Raw genomic sequence first — 22,539 nt, 5'->3', positions numbered from 1 at the left:
ATTCTGCATTCCTCCTTGGTATATTATATAACCCCAAATTAATGTTTCAAATGCTGGGCTAGTAAGGTAAAAATATTCTTACTAACTTGTTAAAAGTTGTAATGAAATATCCTTCAGCTTAGCCACCAGATTTTTAGTAGGTAACTTTTCCTCCAAAATAAAAACAAAATTTTTTGAAACCCAAGGATAGAATGAAGTTAGTGATCTCTAAATGATATTCCTATGTATGGCACCCTACTGCACTTTATTTATCTTGGTTGATTCAGTTTCTCATCATACGGTATTCCATAAGAGGGTTCACAGCATGTTATTTAAACATATCAAACCCACATACCATCTGAATTAGAAAATGGCTTGGTTTTCCAAGTTTGTAGAATGTGTAACTTAAAAGGTGATTTAGTTTTTCCAATTTTTCAAAATATTGAGAGAAAACATTTGTGCATTTTAGAGGTCCTAATCATTTTCTTTTTCTGTAAATATGATGCTGAGATATATAAAAATGTATGTCATAAAAACTAACAAACTTTACCAGAGGAAAGAAATCCTATTTTTGAAAAGGTTCTTAAGGAATACCTGACCATAACTTATAGGGATATGCCAGTGTGATTCATGTGTACTGCAGAGTTCACATGAAAATTATCCTAGATTACAGAATTAACAGATCAGTGTAGATTCCAATTCTGTTACAAAGAATAACCATAAACAATCTGTTTTGGTGCAAATTGTTACTTGATAAAAATATTATCTGGAGATAGGGTTCAGAAACATGTCTAAGGCAGTCAAGTAAACAATTTTTTTGAGCAGGCAATAATGACCAATAAAATGTTCAGTTCAGTACATAAATGTTCAATTTAAACAAACAAAGCACACTACTATAGTTGGTATTGTGCTTAAAAAAAATTAGTGTGTTTTATTTGTTTAAATTGAATGTTTATATAATAAACTGAACTTTTTATTGATCATTATTGCCGGCTCAAAAAGCAGTTTACTTGATTGTCCTAGACATGCTTATGAACCCTATCTTCAAGTAATATTTTTACCAAGTAACAATTTTCAGCAAAACAAAGATTGTTAATGCCCTGGTGGCTCAGATGGTAAAGAATTTGCCTGTAATGCAGGAGACCCGGGTTTGATCCCTGGATCTGGAAGATCCCCTGGAGAAGGGATTGGCTACCCATTCCAGTATTCTTGCCTGGAAAATTCCATGGACAGAGGAATCTGGCAGGCTACAGTTCAGGGGGTAGTAAATAGTCGGAGATGACTGACTGAACAACTTTCACTTTCACTTTTTACCAACTATAGTTAGAATTGTTAATGGTTATTACTTTTTATCGAAATCACAAAACACTGCTACTAGTCTCAAAGTACTTGATAAAAATATTATCTGAAGCACTCTATTACAAATTAAGACTTAAAAGACATTTATACAATTATGCCTGCCAGGGAAAATTCTAGAGTAACCAGCAACTGCCTGAATTTAGCCTAGATTAAGGTACAAGATCTACTGGAAGTGTGTGGAAATTTAGCAAAGAGGAAATCTGAAGTTTAAATATTTAACTCTAGCTATCATGAAGGATAACCACACCTGTTTTAATTCTCAGACTTTTAGTAAGTCTACAAACTACCAGATTTGTTCTATGGGATTCTAATTTAGGATACTATGCAAACAACTTTTCTCTAGACTTTACGTAACTGTATCAGTAAAAAGGAAAATCAAAACTCAGGAAAGTTTGATAAAACATATTGTTATAACCACTAACATCATACAAGTTCTAGAAGAATATTGAATTAAGATGGTTAAGTGGTATAAGTTTTACCCGAAAATGACTTCTCTGTCAACCATGCTAAATTTAGAAACTTAAAATCTAACCTAATGCCAGATAAAATCCCAGAGGTCAAATGAATAGCAAAAATATTAAAAAGTCTTCTTTTATGGGTCAGTTATACAATTCAAATTTAGAAGAACTTTAAAGGATAACTCATTTTAATTTTATATTTTTCATAAATCTTCATAATACATAAAGCTCAGACATTCAATTTTCAATATCACCAGGTTCAATTAAATGTGCTTGTTTAATGTATTGTGGCAAGATACTCCTTGGAGAGATTGTTCTGTGCAGTTCTTAAAGAATCAAAATTCTCAATGACTATTTCATTTGCTAATAAATATTCAACATGTCATTTTGACACAAGAATTTCAGTTACAGAATTCTAGCTGCTCAATGCAAAAAAAAAGTGAAAAATGAAACAAAAATTGAAAAAAAAAAAAAAAAGCATACTTCCCCACTCAGGGATTTCTAACACAAATGATTATCAAAAAGTACCGCACTTGCCCGAGCTAGTGTGTCATAACTTTGCAGTTCCAGAAAATCTTCCATATGGATTTAGATGAGATTTTCATGCATATGAATTCAACTTATTACCACTAAAAAGAGTACTAGAAAGATGAAATAAGAGTGAACCAAATGGAAGTCTCAAGCTAAGACAGCTCATTTTGTAGTACTCAGGTAATGATCTGTCATGTATACCCTTTGGCTTTTCACAAAACACAGCATGAACAGGGATGAAAAGCTACAATCATAACTGGCACAGTCACTGTAAAATATATGATGTGTATTTAAACCCTCAGTGGCACTGGTGAATATATATCACTTCTATAAATATTCTTTCAAAAGGATTTTATTCATGTTCATTTAACCCTATCAAAATATCCTTATTTAGGGTGTTTTAGCACAAAGCCGTTGTTGAGATCTATATCAAGTATACCCTAAAAAAGAGAGACTAGCGAATTCTGCCCTGTATTAACGTGGATAAGAGGGAGAGGGCTCAAATAAATACAATTAGAAATGAAAAAGGAGAAGTTACAGTGGACACCACTGAAATACAAAGGATTGTAAGAGACTACAATAAGCAACTATATGCTAATAAAATGGACAACCTAGCAGAAATAGACAAATTCTCATAAAGGTACAATCTCCTAAGCCAAACCAGGAAGAAATAGAAAAGAAAATATGAACAGGCCCATCATAAATACTGATATTGAAGTTGCCATTAAAAAACTCCCAACAGACAAAGTCTTAGACCTGATGGCTTCACGGATGAATTCTACAAACACTTAAAGAAGAATTAATCTATTCTTCTGAAACTCTTTCAGATAATTGCAGAGGAAGGAACACTCCCAAACTCATTCTAGGAGGCCATCATTACCCTGATACAAAAATTGGACAGAGATATCACAAAAAAATAAAATTACAGACCAATATCACTGATGAACATAGATGCAAAACTCCTCAACAAAATACTAGCAAACCAAATGCAACAATACATTAAAAAGATCATACACCATGATCAAGTAGGATTTATCCCTGGGATGCAAGGATTTTTCAATATCCGTAAATCAATCCGTGTGAATACCACATCAACAAATCTAAGAATAAAAGCAATAACAGTAGAGAAAAGGAGCAAAGAAAAACTGGAGATATATTTAAGGAAAGACCTGTACAAGATTCTGTGACTAGCAAATATACAAGCTAGTCCTTGTACAAGCAAGTAACTGACTGTCTATTTGGGACAGGATGAAGAAAACCTGAAGATGAATTCAGGTATTTGGCTAGGGAGAATGGATGAAAGTAAGGATGGAAGAAAAAATAAAAGATGGGTGAGGCAGAGGAGTAAGAACAAAATGCACTGATTTTCCAGGCATACAACATTCAATGGCAACAGTATTTTCACAACATAGCAAAGCACAAGGGGAAAAACCTAATGCTGGTAACTGGTAGGAATGAACTAGCCCCACTGAATACAAACACGTCACATTGTCCTGGGTAGCTACTGCCTTAGTTAAGTATCTTTGAAGCTTAATCTGTAGAAGAAAATGTTTTGTGCATGTGTTTGTATGTATGTGTATAGATTTGTCTCTCCATGTGTGTTACATGTAACATTTATATCTGAGCCCATGTAGATGGTCATTTTTCATGAAACCTAGTGATTACCTATGGGCTTCCCTGGTGGCACAGACAGTAAGGAATCTGCCTGCATGGAGGGAAACCTGGGTTCGATCCCTGGGTCGGGAAGACCCCTTGGAGAAGGAAATGGCACCCTATTCCAGTATTCTTGCCTGGAGAATCCCATGGACAGAGGAGCCTGGCAGGTTATAGTCCATGGGGTCGCAAAGAGTTGGACACGACTGAAGCGACTATCAGCAGCAGTGACCTAGATATGAAGGACTGATAAGGCAGAGACAATCTTATATCATACTTTGTGGGTTTGGATAGAATAAAAGTAATTTTATATACAAATATTGAATCATTATGTTGTATATCTGAAACTAACATAATGTAAGTCAATTATATCTCAGTTAAAAAATCATTCTGTTAGGTAAATTGTTATTAAATCAATATCATTAATTATATATTATTATTAATTTAATATACTTGGGTATATTTTATCTTTCATGAGCTAGAACTTTATATCATGGATTGAGATATGATGAATCTTGTTAGACTTTTGTGTTTACAAAATTTCATTTCTGTGAAAGTGAAATTAAAAGCAATAGGCAGGACTAGTGACAGAAGATTTTTGCTCTCATAAAGCTATGGAAAAAGAAAACCCATTACTTCAAAGACAAAGTCATATATAAATATATTATGCTGCTCAGAGTATGCATGGCAGTATTTTAGAGCTTCCACTAGTAGGCAAAATTTTAGAGACAATGTTTTAACAGTTAAATAATGTATAAGTGCAATGCATTTTCAAGCACATTTTCAACTACACACCCATACCTTATACAATAATTTATTACACTGGAGTCAAATGTTTATAATAAAGTTAAGACTTCTTGGATTAATAATCCTATCATATATACGTATTTATGGCTATTAACAATTTTATACTCACTTGCCCCACCTAAATTTATTGGCAACTGATTCCTTTCTCCTGGCAATAACTATTTCTACCTTAGCTTTTCATATCATTATAATATATGAACATGGCAAATATACCTAGTATTAACTAAAATATATAATTCCACCAAAGCCAGAGGAGAATAAAGGACAAGCAAAACATATTAACTTTTATTCTGGATTTCTTTTAGGCCCCCAAATGATACTAATTTTTTGACAGATGTTAATATACTGCTTTCTTAGTTTGAGAGTTTCTGCAGCAATTTACTGAATTGTAAACCTGACATTATCAATGTTTTCTTCTTGGAACCCAATACTAGTCAACACCTCACAAGAGAAAATGTAAACAGAAATTTACTACCTGCTGGTCAGGAATGAAAGTTTTCAAAGTGAGCAAAACAGAGTTGATTTAACACAAGTATCCAAAGGAATGAATTAGGCTTCCCTGGAGGTGCTAGTGGTAAAGAACCCTCCTGTCAGTGCAGGAGACATAAGAGATGCAGGTTCAATCCCTGGGTCAGGTAGATCCCCTGGAGAAGGGTATGGCAACCCACTCCAGTATTCTTGGCAGAATTCAATGGACAGAGGCTAAAGTCCATGAGATTCCCATAGAGTTGGACACGACTGAGCAACTAACACTAACAAAACTTTCAGCTTAACTATTATATTGCTTAATTTTTCATAGGAAAAAAGTGGAAGTATATAATATTCATCTTGATATGATAAAAATATAAATCCATTTCACTGCTGTAAATCTTACAATAAACTGCTGTGACATTCAGCAGTGAGATACCATATTTAGATGAAAGTTTGAAAACGCTGGCTGTTTACATCTGGTGTTCATTCAATCACAGGTCAGAGTACAGCAAAGCACAATGCAACTTTTCAACAACGTATCTTACTAAGAGATTTCCATTCAGAGTTCAAAGATCTTATTCTCTCAAACAGAGGGAAAAACAAGATACGGGAACAACTCAATGGCTACTGGCATGCGCCTACTGCATTTACAAAATATTCATTTTATATATTCCTAACATATGTGAAATACATCCCCTTGCATTTTCAATGTTCATTAATGAAGTTACTACATAACTTAACAAAGGCACTCTGGATTTAATACAATGCTACATAATTAGAGTAGTATAAAACATTTTTAAAAGAATGTATACAAAAAGACTTATTTATAAAATGCAATAAATGTTTTTTCTTTTCTTTTTTTTTTTTTAAATGTTTTTTCAAAAATTGCTTTCCTAATTACTTTTTGAGGGTAGAAGAAAATCCCAAACAAAAAACACACTTAGAAAAATTACATCACAAAGAGTCCCATAAGATGATTATTTAAAATCTACAGTACACTATTATTTTTTCACTTGAATATAATTTCTAGAAAGCATTTTTAAATTATGTAATAAAATATTGATATTAAATATGCTCCATCTTAAATATGGGTCTTAATAGCTAGAAAATTATTTTTGATATCATATAGTTGAAAAACCTTGAGTAAAAAAGCTTGATTATTAAATAAAATGCATAATATTCTATTTTAATAACCATTATATAAAATATGTAAAATTTTAATAAATTTCATTATTTGAGAAAACAATAAAGAGTTTTTTTCCCTATAGCCAAATGCTTTTCTGTAATTTTTAATACAAAAGCTTTTACAGATGGCATCTGTGGTAAGCTTGAGTAAATCATTTTAACTGATAAAATGAGTATTTTTGATTCCATAATCAGACAGTAATTCAGTGTCAATTTTAATTCGCCCTAAGAAAAACAAATGCACTGAAGTGGCATTTAGGAAAGATGGCTTGAAGTTCATATTACAATAGACAGTCAGCTTTTGTTGTCTATTTAAAGAATAATAATTTGTTTAACCTAATTGTATTGTCTTAGTTCAAATATATTCAATATATCTGTCAAGTGAGTCAAAGCATCAGGAGTCCAGCTATTCACTCACACATCTTAAATAAAACACATAGTAATCTTAAAATGCTTATCACCACAATTAAAGGTTTGAGCTACCAGAGAAGTCTAAGATTATAATACTGATATTCAAAAGATATAATTTCAATAGTTTATTTTCAGAGATAAACTATGAAACAAATTTTTAGGTATTTCATCCTTTCTACTTATCTAAAATAATTATCATACAAAATTTTAGTATATAAAAACTAGTTTTCTCAAAGAACACTCATTATAAAAATTCATAATATATTGATTATATATTAAGATGAGTCATGTATAAAATTAAATTGGGTTTTATTGGTTATTCCCTAGGGGTGATAAATAAGCAGAAGATGACAAGTTTTGGTTACTAGATGACTATTTAACATGCTCACAACACAGCTAAAATATTTCATAGAGAAAAATTATATACTTCAGTAGAGTTCTTTACTCTTTAATTTAAGGGCAATAAAATCACCAAAGCAATATTTTCTTCAAGTGCATCAGATTAAAATGTTTGTCCTTCATATTCCAATTATTTTTAAACTGAGGAAGCTGATGGTGAGATGTAGAAAAGCTATCAAAATAAACAGAAACAAGACTTTTTCTTACAGGTTTTCCCCCCCTTACCTTAGAAGATGAAGAATCACACTCCTGACATATCCATCCATAGCCTGTTTGTTTAGGAGATTTTTTCAAAGGAGGATCCAAACAACCAAAATGGTAGCACAGTCTGCATTCATCACACCTGCAGGGTAAACAGATTTATGGTGTATCTAAATAATATTAAAAAACATCTTTTTCAGAAAACAAAAAACCAGTAAACTACTATATATTTCAACTGTAACACTGTTAATTCTATCCTTAGCTGACAAGATTATTGAATTAATGTTTATGAAAAAGACAATCTAAACCTGAAATAAATGTTTTAGGAAAATCAAAATACCAAAACAACAAAATTAACAAACAAAACAAATATCATTTAGAACACATTGATGGTAGAAATGTTAAGACCATAGGAATAAATTTATGTGTATAGCCATGTGTTCAAAACCAATATTAACATTTTCAATTTTGAACTTCAATAAGTCACTTGCCTATTAGTTTTAAAATATTTAATAATATAAGATACATATAATTAAAGACTGTATTCAACCTAATACATTATGATTATTTTTAAAAAATTTTAAATCTAATGAATTCTACTAGGCCACACTAAGCTTAATTCTATACGATTTGTGTATCTCATCACTCTCTAAGTTAAGGTAGATTCTAAAAACAATTTCTAATGTTTGCAGCATGCTAACATAATCTATAGCAAATAAAAACCATACTCGGAATTTTATGTTATTTTCTAAAATACAAATTTTCTCAAAAATTTACCTGCCACTTTCAGTGCATTTGGGTTTTCAAAGTACCTCCTAAGTACATTTTAAAGCTTATTAACAAATGTTTTCATAATGTCTTTGCCACCTATGAGGTACAAAATCTAAGAAAACTACCATACCTATTCTTCGTTTCAGACAATCTCATCCTGCTGACAATGAAGAAAGATCTGTATTATTTCAGTGTTTTTCAAAATGAATTTTGCATCAGTTGGAATAACAAGATGAAAATTTAACAACAAATAACAAAGTTGTATATATTTTATAGAAAGGATTATATTCCTCATTTTGTGTTCCTTTAAGTTAAAAAAATAATATTTTCTCCAAACCAATCTGTCATATTCTTAATGTATAAGTTACCCTTATCGATTTAAAACATAAAAAGTTGAGGAATTTATAACTAGGAAAGCAAAGAGGATATTTTATAGACAACCTATTTAAATAATATGTTACTTAAATAAAATAAAAATAACTATTCAATAACTTTTGTTAGAAAAAAAAAGGGGAAGGAGTTACTGTGATAAACAACATGCAAAGAAAAGCAATTTATTTTCACAATAAAGGGAACTGTAAATTTACATTTATAGTAAAAATTTCATATCATTCTACAAAACCCAATCTCCCATTTCAGGAATCAAGAGTTTCAAAAAATTTAGCAAATTAGCTAAGCTATTCAGGTATAAAGAAGTCTAAAACAAAATTCTATGTCCGAAGCTTATGTATGCATTCCTCTACAACTTTCTTCTTATAAACCTAACAAACTTCAGTACTTTTCCAAAAACCTTTGCTTAGACTCAAGAGATGGACTTGAATAAAAATGTTTATTATAATAATTCTAGCTATACAAAAAAATCAAATCAAATGGAATAATAAATGGTACTTTATTTGTTGTGCCAGTATTATACAACTATCCAAAATATATTTAAAAGTAGTTAAAATGTTTAAGTACCTATTTTTTCTATTATTAAGAACATATAATAGATAATAAATAGCTAACATCAAACATTACATAAAACTAAATAGCAAGCCTGTACAATTTTATGTTCTTCTCAATTGAACTTGTTTACCTTTCAGTAGTTAAGGTTCCAGTTACATTAAACACATACAGGACCCTTCAGAGTATAAGCATTTCTGAGTTATGAGAAGCTAGAGATTTCCAGATGGCTAAGCGTGCACTCCTTCAAGCACGCAAACTAGTATTGCAGTCATCTTCAATGCGAAATTTAAGGAGAATCACATTCTTTGCTTCATCAGGAAAAATCTGTTAGATATGGTTTACTCTATCTTTGTCATCCCTGGGTCACAAACACGAGTAACAGATACTGCTACATGTCTAACAGTTGTGCCAGACTTGTGTGTCTGGAAATGAGTATCATCAGTCTGCCATACTGTCTGAATTGTTGTATTCAACTATTTTAGGTCCTCACTTGCTTGAAAAATATCAGTCACTACTTTCTGATATTGTCAGTGTTATTTAAGTAGCATCTCCCCAATAACTGATTGTGGATTCAGAAAACAGATCACTCAAATCTGTGCAAATTGACGGTTAAAAGAACATGGAAATGAGAGCTGCTAAGTACATGGGCTCAATTTTGGTTAACTATAGTCTTTTTTGCCTAATTTAGGTTTTTTTAAAGCAAGTTTAGATTGCCAATAATCTAGGCTTTTGATAGTGAAGAGTTATAGTATTAATGTTTTCCTAGTTCATATTAAATTACAACCTAACTACTGTATCTTTTCAAGTCCATGCCATAGTAAACTTGCAAATTATGACTTCTAGTGTACAACTAGAATCAAATACTATATGAATATAGAGGTAAATCATAATTCATTACCTTTTACCTTCATGTACACCTTCATGGTGTATGAATATAAAGATGCGTATATACACAGATATTTCAATCTAATAATTGCTTCCCGGGTGGCTCAGATGGTAAAGTGTCCACCTGCAATGTGGGAGACATGGGCTTGATCCCTGGGTCGGGAAGATCCCTGGGAGAAGGAAATGGCAACCCACTCCAGTACTCTTGCCTGGAAAATTCCATGGACTGAGGAGACTGGTAGGCTACACTCCATGGGGTCACAAAGAGTCACACATGACTGAGCAACTTCACTTTCAGTTTCTTTCTTTCAATCTAATAAATTAAGAACAAGTTTGTGACACTGAAGTAGTTCAGATTTGTAGCTGATTTCAATTAATTGTAAACTCAAGCTATCTTTCAGCTCAATAAAAAAATGCAAAAGGAAAAGATTTTATATGTTAGATTTGTTAGAAGATAATATTGAGTAGATGCTATTTGGAAATGACCCAATCCTTACTGACTCCTTCATTAATTATACTTTTTAGAATGACTTAGTCTACATATAGAACAAATGTATTAGTGTTGGGTTCAAGAGGAAAGGAGGAACTTACTTGTTAGAATCAGGGATGGGATATGGGAATTCTCTGAAGTTATAGCTCACTCACTAGTAAATAAAAACTGCAATTCCAAGACTAAGTATTAATAGCAAAAAGAAGCAGTTAATACACTTAGGAACTGCCAAAATCAAGGAGAGGCAAACAGAAAAAGAAATAACCTAAATCTTGAAATCATAACTATTAATAAATAAGTGCTTTCTAAAAATGACTAAAATTATTTCCATGTAGAAAAAAATATATTTGTTCTATACTAAACTATTTAATTGAAAATATCTATAGCTTCATGTGGTGGTAACAAAAATATCCTGAGTGATACAAGTGAACTCCAGTAGAATTTGCAAGAATTACTTCACCATAAACTAATGTAAGAGATACCAATAAGAATCCTAGAAATCAAAGAACAGTTTATATGGTAAAAATAGTGAATTACTTATTTCACGCGCACACATACCACTTTTTTAACTTTGGCAAATTTTGTCAGCCAACAAATTATGGCTTAGGTTACAAATTTAGATCATTTTAAAAACTCAAAAATCAGAAACTCGTAAGGATCTGTGATCATTCCACTACCAAAAAACTGGAACAGTTGAAGTAATTACTGATTCAATTATTATGACTGCTACATCTAATTCTGACATATACTTGGAAATACATAACTGCAACACATAATATGGAACATATTTAATTTATCAAAATAATAAATACTGTGAAAAAAGCAGTCATTGACCCACAAAAGCATACTGATATAACACAATATACTTTATTAAATAACACAAATGTCTATGCTAAAAAAACAGACTATTATACCAATGGCACATATATTAAATGCGAAGACAATGTCTTAAAATAGCAAAAGATAATATAAAACTAATGCATAAAGAAACACAAAGTTTTTTTTAATAAAATGCAAACTGGATACCTAAAGAATATCCTCGAAACATCTAATAAACTTGTACACATTAACATATTATAGGACATTCTAAAATTACAATTTTAAGTAAGATAAAATAAATCCCATTTATAATAAAAGGAAACCTGATTAATTAGATTCTTACTAAATACAACTTCCTACTCATCAGATTTATAATGGATACAGATTTAAACAGTAAAGCAGCTATATGTATATAGTCTTTTACACATTCATCTAACAAAATACAGTGACCAAATAAACATAGTTCTATACGTATTTAAAATACTTACTTAGCATACGGTTAAGTATAGCACCCTAGACAAAGAAGAGGAAGAAAATGATTTATGTTCATATGTCCTGTGATCCATAGAAGCAATCAATCATGTGTTTGTCTGATTACTGAGAATATGCATATAAGTAAAAAGAAACATTTCCATCTACACCTAAGAGATAGGCTAGTGTTCCAAAGGGTTTCTTAAACTCCCTTAATTTCCAATTGATAATTTTATTGGGAAAGTACACTAAGTAACTACTTTTAAAAACTAACCAAAATAAGTTAAGTGTACCATATATATATATATATATATACACACATACATATAATTTATAACTAGATGATCAGCTAAATTTCAGGAAGAACAGAAATCCACAACATGGGACTTGAAAAGTGATGTACATGTATTATAACTAGGATGATCCATAATCATAGCTATTTTTTATGTCAATGAACATTTGATTTAGATCCCTTTCAAGTCTATATGGAGTAAAACAACTGACTCTGAAAATGTACACTATTACATTGGTTCACTTAAAAAAAGAAACACACACACAATTAAGTATCAAGAGAACTGTGGGTTGGATTTTCTTCCTTTTTCATCACTTCTATGTAAAAATTCTATATAAGAATGATCAAAAGAATTGTATTTGAATATAAGATTACTTACATAAAATCTTACTAGCTGTTAGAACACCTACACAAAGATATTAACCAGTAGTGATAGACTCTTTTATTGAACGGTAGCCAATTATTTCTTTTATTCATTTTAACAGTATGGAGAAAATGCAGGTTTGTGTCCCATGAGTTAAATCACCTTTAATACAAGCTTGCACAAAATTATGCATTCTACCAATATTAGAATAACACTTAATATCAATAAAGGCAAAGGCAAACTTTATTCCTTTTTACAACCCTTTTAGTGCAAATAACCTATATGAGCATTTTCTAAATAATTAGAAAATATCTATTATAACATATTTCACATATAATGACTAATACGGAGTTCTTGAACATATTTTTATTAATGACACTATAGACTTTCATCACATGCAATAATGAATGAATGAGTGGCAGGAAACACAAAAATATCCTTTACACATTTAAGTATATTAATTGAAAAAAACATTTGGATAATTATTGAAATCCAAATTCATTTTTATTTTATTTTTTTTCTCTTTATTTTATTTTATTATTTTTTTAAAAAATTTTGTTTTATTTTTAAACTTTACATAATTGTATTAGTTTTGCCAAATATCAAAATGAATCCACCACACATGTATACCAAATTCATTTTTAATTTCTCTTAAATAATGGGGTTAATTCAGCTTGCTATATCTGCAGCAGCCAAGTTATAAGATTAAAAGTGAAAGGAAAAAAATAAAACATGAAACAAAAGAATTCACATGAAAATGCACAATAAGGTCAAGCTCCTCTTCCCAGCACGAGAGAACGATGAGACATTTTCATACCTGAAACACGTCTGCTTCGTTCTTTAATAAACTGCTCTCCATCTGCTCATGCCCTTGGAAATCTTTCAGCAGTACAACCTGCTGTGCTCAAGTCCCACATAACTTTGTATTTCTCTGCTCATAATTAACTAATTATTTTCTAATCAATAGTGTAGATCTTGATTTTACAACATAAATTAGGTAAATGACATAATGGCTAGGGGTCAATCTCATTTTATTTACAAAGCCCAGCATGAGCATCCAACTTCATTATATCTTATGTACCTGAACAGCAGTGAATCTTATCAGCAGGCCTACAGAAAGTCTTAAGACTGAGTACTGGGAGAAAAGAGGCCTACATGTTTATTAAATTAAAAAAAAAAAAAAAGAAGTATTTGCAAAGCATGTCCAGATCAGAAATATTTTAAATCACAATCCTTAGTGTTATGTAAACTGACAAAGTGCTGACTCAGACAAGTAGGAAAAAGTTTCTGCCTTCATTTATCATGCAACTCTAAAGCTGAGTCTCTTAAACAGGTTTTAATTGTTGACGTGATTTCAGAAAATTTAAAGAAAAATTAATGATGTCAATATATCATTCTTCTGAATTCCTTGAAAAGATTTTGGTGAAATATTAATAAAATATTCCCATACTGAGAAACAAGTGAAACAGTGGTAAGTTTTGTCAAATAAAGAATATTAAGTGTTTAAAAATAATGATCTCTTTAAGTGTATGGGAGAAGGCAATGGCACCCCACTCCAGTACTCTTGCCTGGAAAATCCCATGGACGGAGGAGCCTGATGGGCTACGGTCCATGGGGTCGCTAAGAGTCAGACACAACTGAGCGACTTCACTTTCACTTTTAAGTGTATGATGTTAAAACAGGGAACTAGGATAGTGAGTGTGAATATTCTTATTATTTATCATCAATCTATTTTTACTATTAAAAATGCAAAATCAGATAAACACTCAAACACATGAATAACGATATATAAATGATAAAAAATTTTCATTTACAAACTTAAAATGGATTAAGGTTAAGGCTAATTTCTGCTTTCATGTTAAACATAATCCTAATTTCAAATTTTAACAAAGTTACTATGGACAAAGGCTATGCGCCTTGATTCATTTCTGTGCCTAAAATACGGCTATCTCTGTAACAGGTATAAAATAAACACCTATTTAATTGAACTTATGTATAATAAAGAAGTTATACTGCATGCGTTGTAAATGGAATTACTACAATCCCTTTTACCTAGAAATAAATATTTTTGCAAATTTAAGGGCCTTTTAATGAGATTAAAGCCACATTCAATCAATCGATGTCAAGCACAACACCATGATTCTTTTAAAAAATATTATATACAAATGGTTGTCAAAGGATGTCCCTGGCCAGCAGCAGCATCATCACTTGAGAACTTGTTAGAAAAGCAAATTTTCTGGCCTCATCCCAGAGCCACTTAATCAGGAACTGCAGGGAGGAGGAGGAGGGAGTAAAATGCAGAGGACTAAAAGAAGACTGGTGGTATGTGAGCAGTCTGCTTTTAAACAAACTCTTCCTGTGATTCTGATATACTACAAAGTTTCACAACCACTGCTATATACTGTCATGTCATTCTTCTTGTATCTCCGAGTTATTTATTTTACCCCTTGATATTTCAGTGTTTTCTTTCCTTTCCCTATTATGTGACAATGAACCATCATTCACTTGTTTGGCTGTTTTCTCTTATATATGTCTGTAAAATATGAACAGTTAAGTGTATATTCCCTTAAGTATACACTAATATCTCCTTTGAATAACAACTGGACCAATTTCAGAAAAGGGTTAATTCTGTTCCCTGGAAATATAAGACTGTCTAGGAGATTATTAGGAAAAAGTATTTTATTTGTGATCTGTGACCAAGATTCTTAGGGCTAGCACCAAATATGGAACAGGATATCTACCACAGAAGTATTAAAGTAAGACAGAGAATGAAGACAGTATGTTATTACAAACAGAAAAAGGTGGAAAGGATTTTGATTGACAGTGACATCAAAAGCATAAGACTTAATTATTTTTTCAAAATAAAAAGTCTAAAATAAAATGACCACTGGTAATTTCTCATCATGTATCAAAGGAGGATCAGGTCCCAATGAATTAGCCATTTCTTTTTTAAGGAAATGGAAATCTGCCATTTTTCTTAAATTCAGCAACAGTAATCATTACCAACTTTTTCTTAAGATTATACAGCAATAAATAGTGAGTCCTTCTCCTAAGGAAAAAAAAAGCCTACTGGTTTTGCTACAGGTTATTAATATTTTTCCTCCAATGTTACAAGGTCTTTCAATAAGTTGATGATCTCAGTTTATACATATTTTATATACATTCTACTTTTACTACATATCCAATAAATAATGGTTCCTTAGTATAACTATAGATTACTAGCATATAGCAACTTTATATTGACACTTGCTTTTGATTATCTATAACATTTCCTACTCTATTCCTAATGTTTAAACTATTTTCAATTGCCACTATACCTGAAAAGATGTCCCAAACCACATCTATAAATCAGGTAATTCCAAGAGACGTGTTGACAATTTACATGTAAATATGCATTTCAATTTCAGCAAAGAGTCTCTTCTAAATCAGTTCAAGATGAAGTGATGAAATATTCAACATATTTCTGTCGTTGACTTAAAACAGGATCATTAAAGCTTGAAGATCAAATTTTAATTCTGCAAACCTTTGGAAAGATACAGATGTTGATGAAGAGCTTTCATTTGGCAGGTTGTATAGTCAATAAGCTTTGTATCTCTCTCCTTATTTTGTAACCTCATATTTATGGTTGAGAAAAGTAAAATTAAACCAAACAGAGAAAGTTTGTATTAAGTCAATGAAGACTCGGTAAGTTTGGTTACTAAAAATATCTAGAGATCAACACAGATGTATCTTATTTATTTAAAATCTGAAGTTGTAAAAACTGCATGCTAATAATACTAGTGCTTTCACACTAGAACTAATGAGTCAAAACTAGAATGGCATATTCTTTCACAAGTTTTCACTTTTGCTGAATTATTATAAATAAAAGTAACATTTAATATAATCTACAGTTGTTTCCCAATGTAGCGTTTCATATATGAATATGTGTATTAGCTGGATGAAACAGAACAGCAGACTAGTGGAATGCATTGTCTTTCTTATTTGTTACTTGATTTGTTCAACAACAATGAGTAGCACATTGCATGTAAGTCCCACAGGCTTCCACAACTCTTTTAAGTCCAAACACTGTATATCATTTGCCAAAGAAGCAAGAGGGGAAGACATTACTTAATGGACAATTCTGACAAGACATTATCTAGTGTTTTTCAACAATGTACATATCAAATATTTCTGATTAAAAAAAAAAAAGTTAAAGAAGGGAAAAAAAAAAAGAGAAAAAAAAAATCCATAGAGGCAAATTAACTGCCTTGTCAGTCCAAGTAACAAACCAATCAATTACATTCTATTCAAACCTGACAAGCAAAGGCAACTTTTTGCAGTGATAAACTTATGGGAATGACAAGATAGCTGTTCTCCTTTACTTTATGTACTCTATTGAGAGGGTTATCCACATTTAAAAAATCACACTTATAAAAGAGGTTTCCAGGATTGCCTCCGAGGATGAGCTGTGGCAGAGTTGGGTCTCATGAAGGGTATCTACACAGTAAAGTGATAAGAAAAGAACATTAACATTTAAAGATCACAGCAGATCTGCACTATGTCTTATGAAACACACTAAAAATAACCATGGTAGATTCAAATAACATATGATCTGGTCCAAAGAGACAGATGCCCTGAATCTAAATGCCATGATCTTGCAAAGGTTTTTACTAGTTAAACTGGAACTATTCTATCATTAGAAACACTGAGTAGCCTCTTGTATTACTCTTATTACTTTTAGTTGTCAAAATAAACCTTACTAAACAAAAAAAGAAAGCATAAAAATGATGAGGGGCTTGCATTTATAGAAGCAAATATGTAGTTCAATCAACAAATGTTTTAAAAATAGCAGTTTGCTATCTTCTCATCAAATATAGCAATTTAATAATGTTTGAGAAAGCATGCAACTATGCTAAAAACAAGTACACGTAATCAGTACAGTACAGGACTGGTTCTACTCAAGTAGAGAGTCTCAGGGAGGAAATTTTCAGATTCTTACTCCCTGAGCCTCCACTGCCTTTTTTTATTAAAGACTATATTGGAAATGCTTTGTTACAATTATGAAAAGTATATCCATAACTAGCTATTTGAGTAGACCTGTGCAACAAGTGACACAATACATGTCATTGTAAAGACCTGGTCATTGATTATAAATACACTAATTTTGGCCAAATTTTCAAAAGTCATTCATTTGTATTTATTTTCAAAACTTTCATCAATGTTTCTTGTATTTATTTCCCTATCAATAAACTTTCTGAGTGATTTTAGATGCCTAGCAATTTGAGGTAACTTTTTTGATTGTGGTAAACAAAATTTTATCATTCTCCTCAGATATTTACATCTGTGTATATGAGGTGAAATTGCCAACTAGTCACACATCACAGAAAAAGTTCATTTCAATATTTATTAGAGAGATGTGTTTAATGCTTCTAAGTTCTACTGAGAAAAAGAAAGTGAAAAGTGGCACAATCACAGACAAAGCGCTACTGAAGAACTACCATGCCAAACTGAATACTTCCAAAGCAAGGAAAAACAAAATTGTACGAGAAAAAAAGAATATAACATGAAACATAGTTTTCAGAGAAATGTACTTATCAACATATGAGAAGTAAACAGAATGAACAGAAGTCCCTCACTGAATAACAAGGAAACAGACAGGAAGAGCTGAATTCCCTTGTTGAATAGTCACATATGCTAACTTTTCTCAGCATTTCAGTCTGCAAGTGATGAGCTTCAAGCACATTCTAAACCTGATATTCTGAGAAATGCTTTGTCAACAGGTTAAGCACTACTAGATAAGCATAATGCAAGAGGAAGCAACCATATCCTTTATCACAGAAGTACATTTAACTTGAACCTACATGCAAATACAATGGAGACTAGCAGACAACCCAAAGATGTAATGTATTCGACACTGATAGGAATTTGAATATAGAAACACTAGATATCATAAACATCTGCTTTAAATTCTAATTAAATCTAGATTTAACTTTGAAAACACTAAAAAGCTATCACTAATATTCCTCCATTCTAAAATTTCACTTAATTTCCAGAATAAGCAATGACTTACCCTGTGTGCTACCTTCCTAGGACAGAAGACTGCTATGTGGTCTTTTATATCAGAGGTCAAGCCTTGACATTGTATTTATTCCATGTGCTTCTAATAAGTTTACTTACAAATTAATGTAGGAAAAAAAGGGAATTAAATATTTTCAAAGGGTTTCCCTGAGGCAAGCTTCTTGTATAGTTGGAATTGCTGACCAAGAAGAAACATCTACTTTTGCCCCAAAGAAGGCAAATATGCTAAAGAAGCATTTGTCTGGTCAGCAGGATGCCTAACGATTAGAGCATTCACAACACATTCAAGACTGCCTAAACTCCAAACTAATTTTACTACTTCCTGTTCTACCTATTGTGTGGTCTTGAACAAGTTAAAACTTCTCAGTTTCCTCAGTCATACACTAGGGGGTAAAATGAATATCTGTCTAATGGAGTTGCCTTGAGGATTACATGAGATAAACTATGGAAAACACTAGCATATTGGCCCTTAATAAATACTCTATAAACTAATATAAAACTAAACACTCAGCAACTAACATGAATAATATTAGATTTATCAAACACTATAGTAGTATGTGTATTGGAAAGGAAGAAACTATATTCTAATAACAATTTATATAACACACTTTCAATATATCTTTGGAACAAGTTGTACTTCATGATGCTTAATGTCTCTGTACCTCAGTTATCTAATCTCCAAAATGGAGATGTCCACACCTCATACGACTGCTGTTAAAAACTGAATGAGATAATACATTCAGAGAGCAGAGAAGAGGATCTGGAATATAGGAAGCATTAACACTAGCATTATTTTAATCTCTAGTTCATAAAGACTTTAGGGTTCAATTATTAATAAAATGTTAAAATATGATTTTCTTATATTTTATTATCTAGACTTCAAAATCCATCAACTCCAACATTCATATCCTATCTACAAATTCTAATTCCAATTACTATGTCTATTCCATATGTCCAAAACTATACAAATCTATACAAACAGCACAAATCAAAACCTTGTTACAGGAGAACAGATGAAATGGGATGTTTGATTTGAAAAAAGAAAAAGAAAAATCAGAAAACAATATAGTTGGTTTCTAACACTAGAAGTTAGATAATGTTTGTTTTATATGATTTTAATGATTGAAATTGTCAAGAAGAGATACCTTAGCTGACTTGGAGAAGGAAACTGCCAGTGATCAGAGCAGCCTCTAGAGGGAATGGGTGACTTACATACTTCTATTCTGGCAGGGGCTCTTTGCCTGTTACTTAAGTAGTGATACTGAGCAGATGACTCAAGTGCCAAATTGACAGTGAGATCCTTTTCAGAACTGTATAGGATTTGTTTTGAAATTATGAGTTACAAAATCTGAGAAAACATGAGGTTGAGACCTTCATTTTATCGATGAGAAAATGACTATAATGTTAACATAATTCAAGGTCATTCATCTAACCAGTAGCAGAGCTGTGGGTGTAATACCAGTCTTTCTAAATAACTGAGTAACCCCTTTGATGTATAAGTTAACAATATTAACACATTGCAATAAATAATGAGTATACAATTACAAAAAATAAATTTTACTGAAAAATAAATGCGTGAAGTGAGAAATATTTCACTGCTATATATGATAAAAATTATAACATTTACTACTCTAAAATTGCATACTCCAGAAATACCACACTTCACTATGTAATTAATGGTTACCATGTTCAGGCTTCTGTTTTTTTTACAATTTACTAGTCTATAATGCATTTATTTTAGAAAGAAAATTTAAAAATTCAAACACAGATAACAAAAATATTTATAAATCATACTAAGTTACTTGAAGGTTTAATGGTTTAATATAGATTTGAAAAATCAATGAATGTCATCATTGAATACTAAATGTGTGAGGCAGGTTAGCCACTCCACATGTCTAATCAAATCATCAAATCAGCTTAGTTATAAAGGAAAAAATATATACTGAATAAACATTTTCTTTTCAACCCAAATTTTATCAGAATACTATTCTAATAAGAAAGATTCAGTGGCAGCTGGTCTACCTGCATTATCCAATTACATATATTTTGAACATTAAACATCCCTTTCCCAATTTTTACTAACAGAAGAGCATTCTTAAAAAAAACTTTCAAGTATAGCTTCCTTCACAAGACTCAGTTTATTTTTGAATTTCCTCTTTAAAATCCAATCTCTTCATGATGTATTATACAGCATCAGTTTGGTTCTAAAGACATTAACTTAAACCACTGACATTAACTTAAACCACTGTTTTTTATAAAGCTAGGTCTAAGGCACAAAGGCAATATCCTTAGTGTTAGGGATGACTAAGTAACTCCCAAGAACAGTAGTATAAAGCATTCAATTTTAAATTTTAGACCCTTTTACCCTAAATGATTCAGCAAATGTTCAAGACAACCTTGGAGTGGTGCTATTTGGAAAACAAAGAACAGCTGGGTTCAGGAGAAAATGAAGAAGCAGGAGAACATGTGGCCTGCTCAGACAGGGAGGATTCTGGCGGACTTCCTTCAGTGACTGGAGTTCAGGTTCAGGTCATTTAATCAGGCAAGGAATAAACCAGAAAGTTGGAGGAATCAACATATATTAGAGCTAAAGAATGCAGTTATACCAGTTTTACTAGCAATAAAAAATAGTGGACAGCCAAGGCAAACAGAGTGGAATCCAAGGAGGCCTCATTGGAACTGAGAAACACAGACAGGGAAAAAGAGGAAACAATGAAGAAGCTCAAGTGTACAGAATAACATAGTAGAGAATAGTGCAGACATCGTAAGTCAGCCAAAAAAATGGGAAAGGAAAGAAAAGGAGAGTTTGGTTTAATACACCCCTTTCTTCCTTGCCTCCTCGTTTTTGGCTAATTATCTGCTGTAAACACTGGTGTGGAGTTATGTCCCCCGCATGTACTGAATCCTTTCCATTTATTTTTCCATCAGTCTAAGTTCGAGGCCCCCAAACTGGTCATTCATCACACAGGCCACCACAATATCAACCTCATAAAAGTACTATTCTCCCTGTTATCTCTGATCTTCAGTGAATCCCCATTGTGTGTACTTAAGTGCTTAGTCGCCTCAGTAGTGTCTGACTCTTTTGGACCCCATGGGGTGCTCCCCACCAGGCTCCTCTGTCCATGGGATTCTCCAGCAAGAATACTGGAGTGAGTTGCAATGCCCTCCTCCAGGGGATCTTCCCAACCCAGGGACCAAACCCACATCTCTTATGTCTCTTGCATGGGCAGGCAGCTTCTTTACCCTACTCTCCAAATCTTTAGCATGAATCCAGGCCCCAATCTACCTTCAATCTACATCACAAATGACTCCAAGGATCCCACTCTATGTCTTTCAGTTCAGTTCAGTTGCATCTGACTCTTTGCGACCCATGGACTGCGGCATGCCAGGCCTTGCTGTCCATCACCAACTCCCTGAGTTTACTCAAACTCATGTCCATCGAGTAGGTGATGCCATCCAACCATCTCATCCTCAGTCATCCCCTTCTCCTCCCACCTCCAATCTTTACCAGCATCACGGTCTTTTCAAATGAGTCCGTTCTTCATATCAGGTGGCCAAAATATTGGAGTTTCAGCTTCAACATGAGTCCTTCCAATGAACACTCAGGACTGATTTCCTTTAGGATGGACTAGTTGGATCTCCTTGGACTCTCAAGAGTCTTCTCCAACACCACAGTTCAAATTCATCAATCCTTCGGTGCTCAGCTTTCATGCATTGGAGAAGGAAATGGCAACCCACTCCAGTGTTCTTGCCTGGAGAATCCCAGGGATGGGGAGCCTGGTGGGCTGCCATCTATGGGGTCACACAGAGTCGGACACGACTGCAGAGACTTAGCAGCAGCTTTCTTTAGAGTCCAACTCTTACATCCATACATGACTACTGGAAAAAACCATAGCTTTGACTAGATGGACCTTTGTTGGCAAAGTAATGTCTCTGCTTTTTAATATGCTGTCTAGGTTGGTCATGGCAACCCACTCCAGTACTCATGCCT

At 32.3% G+C, this 22,539-nt stretch overlaps 1 protein-coding gene across 11 annotated transcripts in view; it reads right to left on the bottom strand.

Annotated features, from left to right (window-relative positions):
* PHF14 (PHD finger protein 14) overlaps positions 1-22,539 on the bottom strand; it is a 199,050-nt gene that overhangs the window by 49,818 nt on the left and 126,693 nt on the right. For 8 of the 11 annotated variants that reach the window (XR_008717611.1, XM_055589861.1, XM_055589855.1 and 5 more), the window contains exon 17: positions 7,479-7,596. Coding sequence is in view for 10 of the 11 variants with exons in the window: in XM_055589861.1 (XP_055445836.1) it covers positions 7,479-7,596 (118 nt within the window). In the remaining variant the exon portion in view is untranslated. Of the gene's footprint in view, positions 1-7,478; positions 7,597-8,306; positions 8,386-11,477; positions 11,878-15,152; positions 16,968-22,539 lie in introns of those variants that run through there. The other 3 variants (XM_055589862.1, XM_055589863.1, XM_055589864.1) reach the window with 3 other exon arrangements.

The sequence above is a fragment of the Bubalus kerabau genome, chromosome 8 (genome assembly GCF_029407905.1).
Source record: "Bubalus kerabau isolate K-KA32 ecotype Philippines breed swamp buffalo chromosome 8, PCC_UOA_SB_1v2, whole genome shotgun sequence".
NCBI lineage: Eukaryota > Metazoa > Chordata > Mammalia > Artiodactyla > Bovidae > Bubalus > Bubalus kerabau.
The sequence above is the reverse complement of the archived record's forward strand: the minus strand, read 5'-3'. Positions and strand labels throughout refer to the sequence as shown.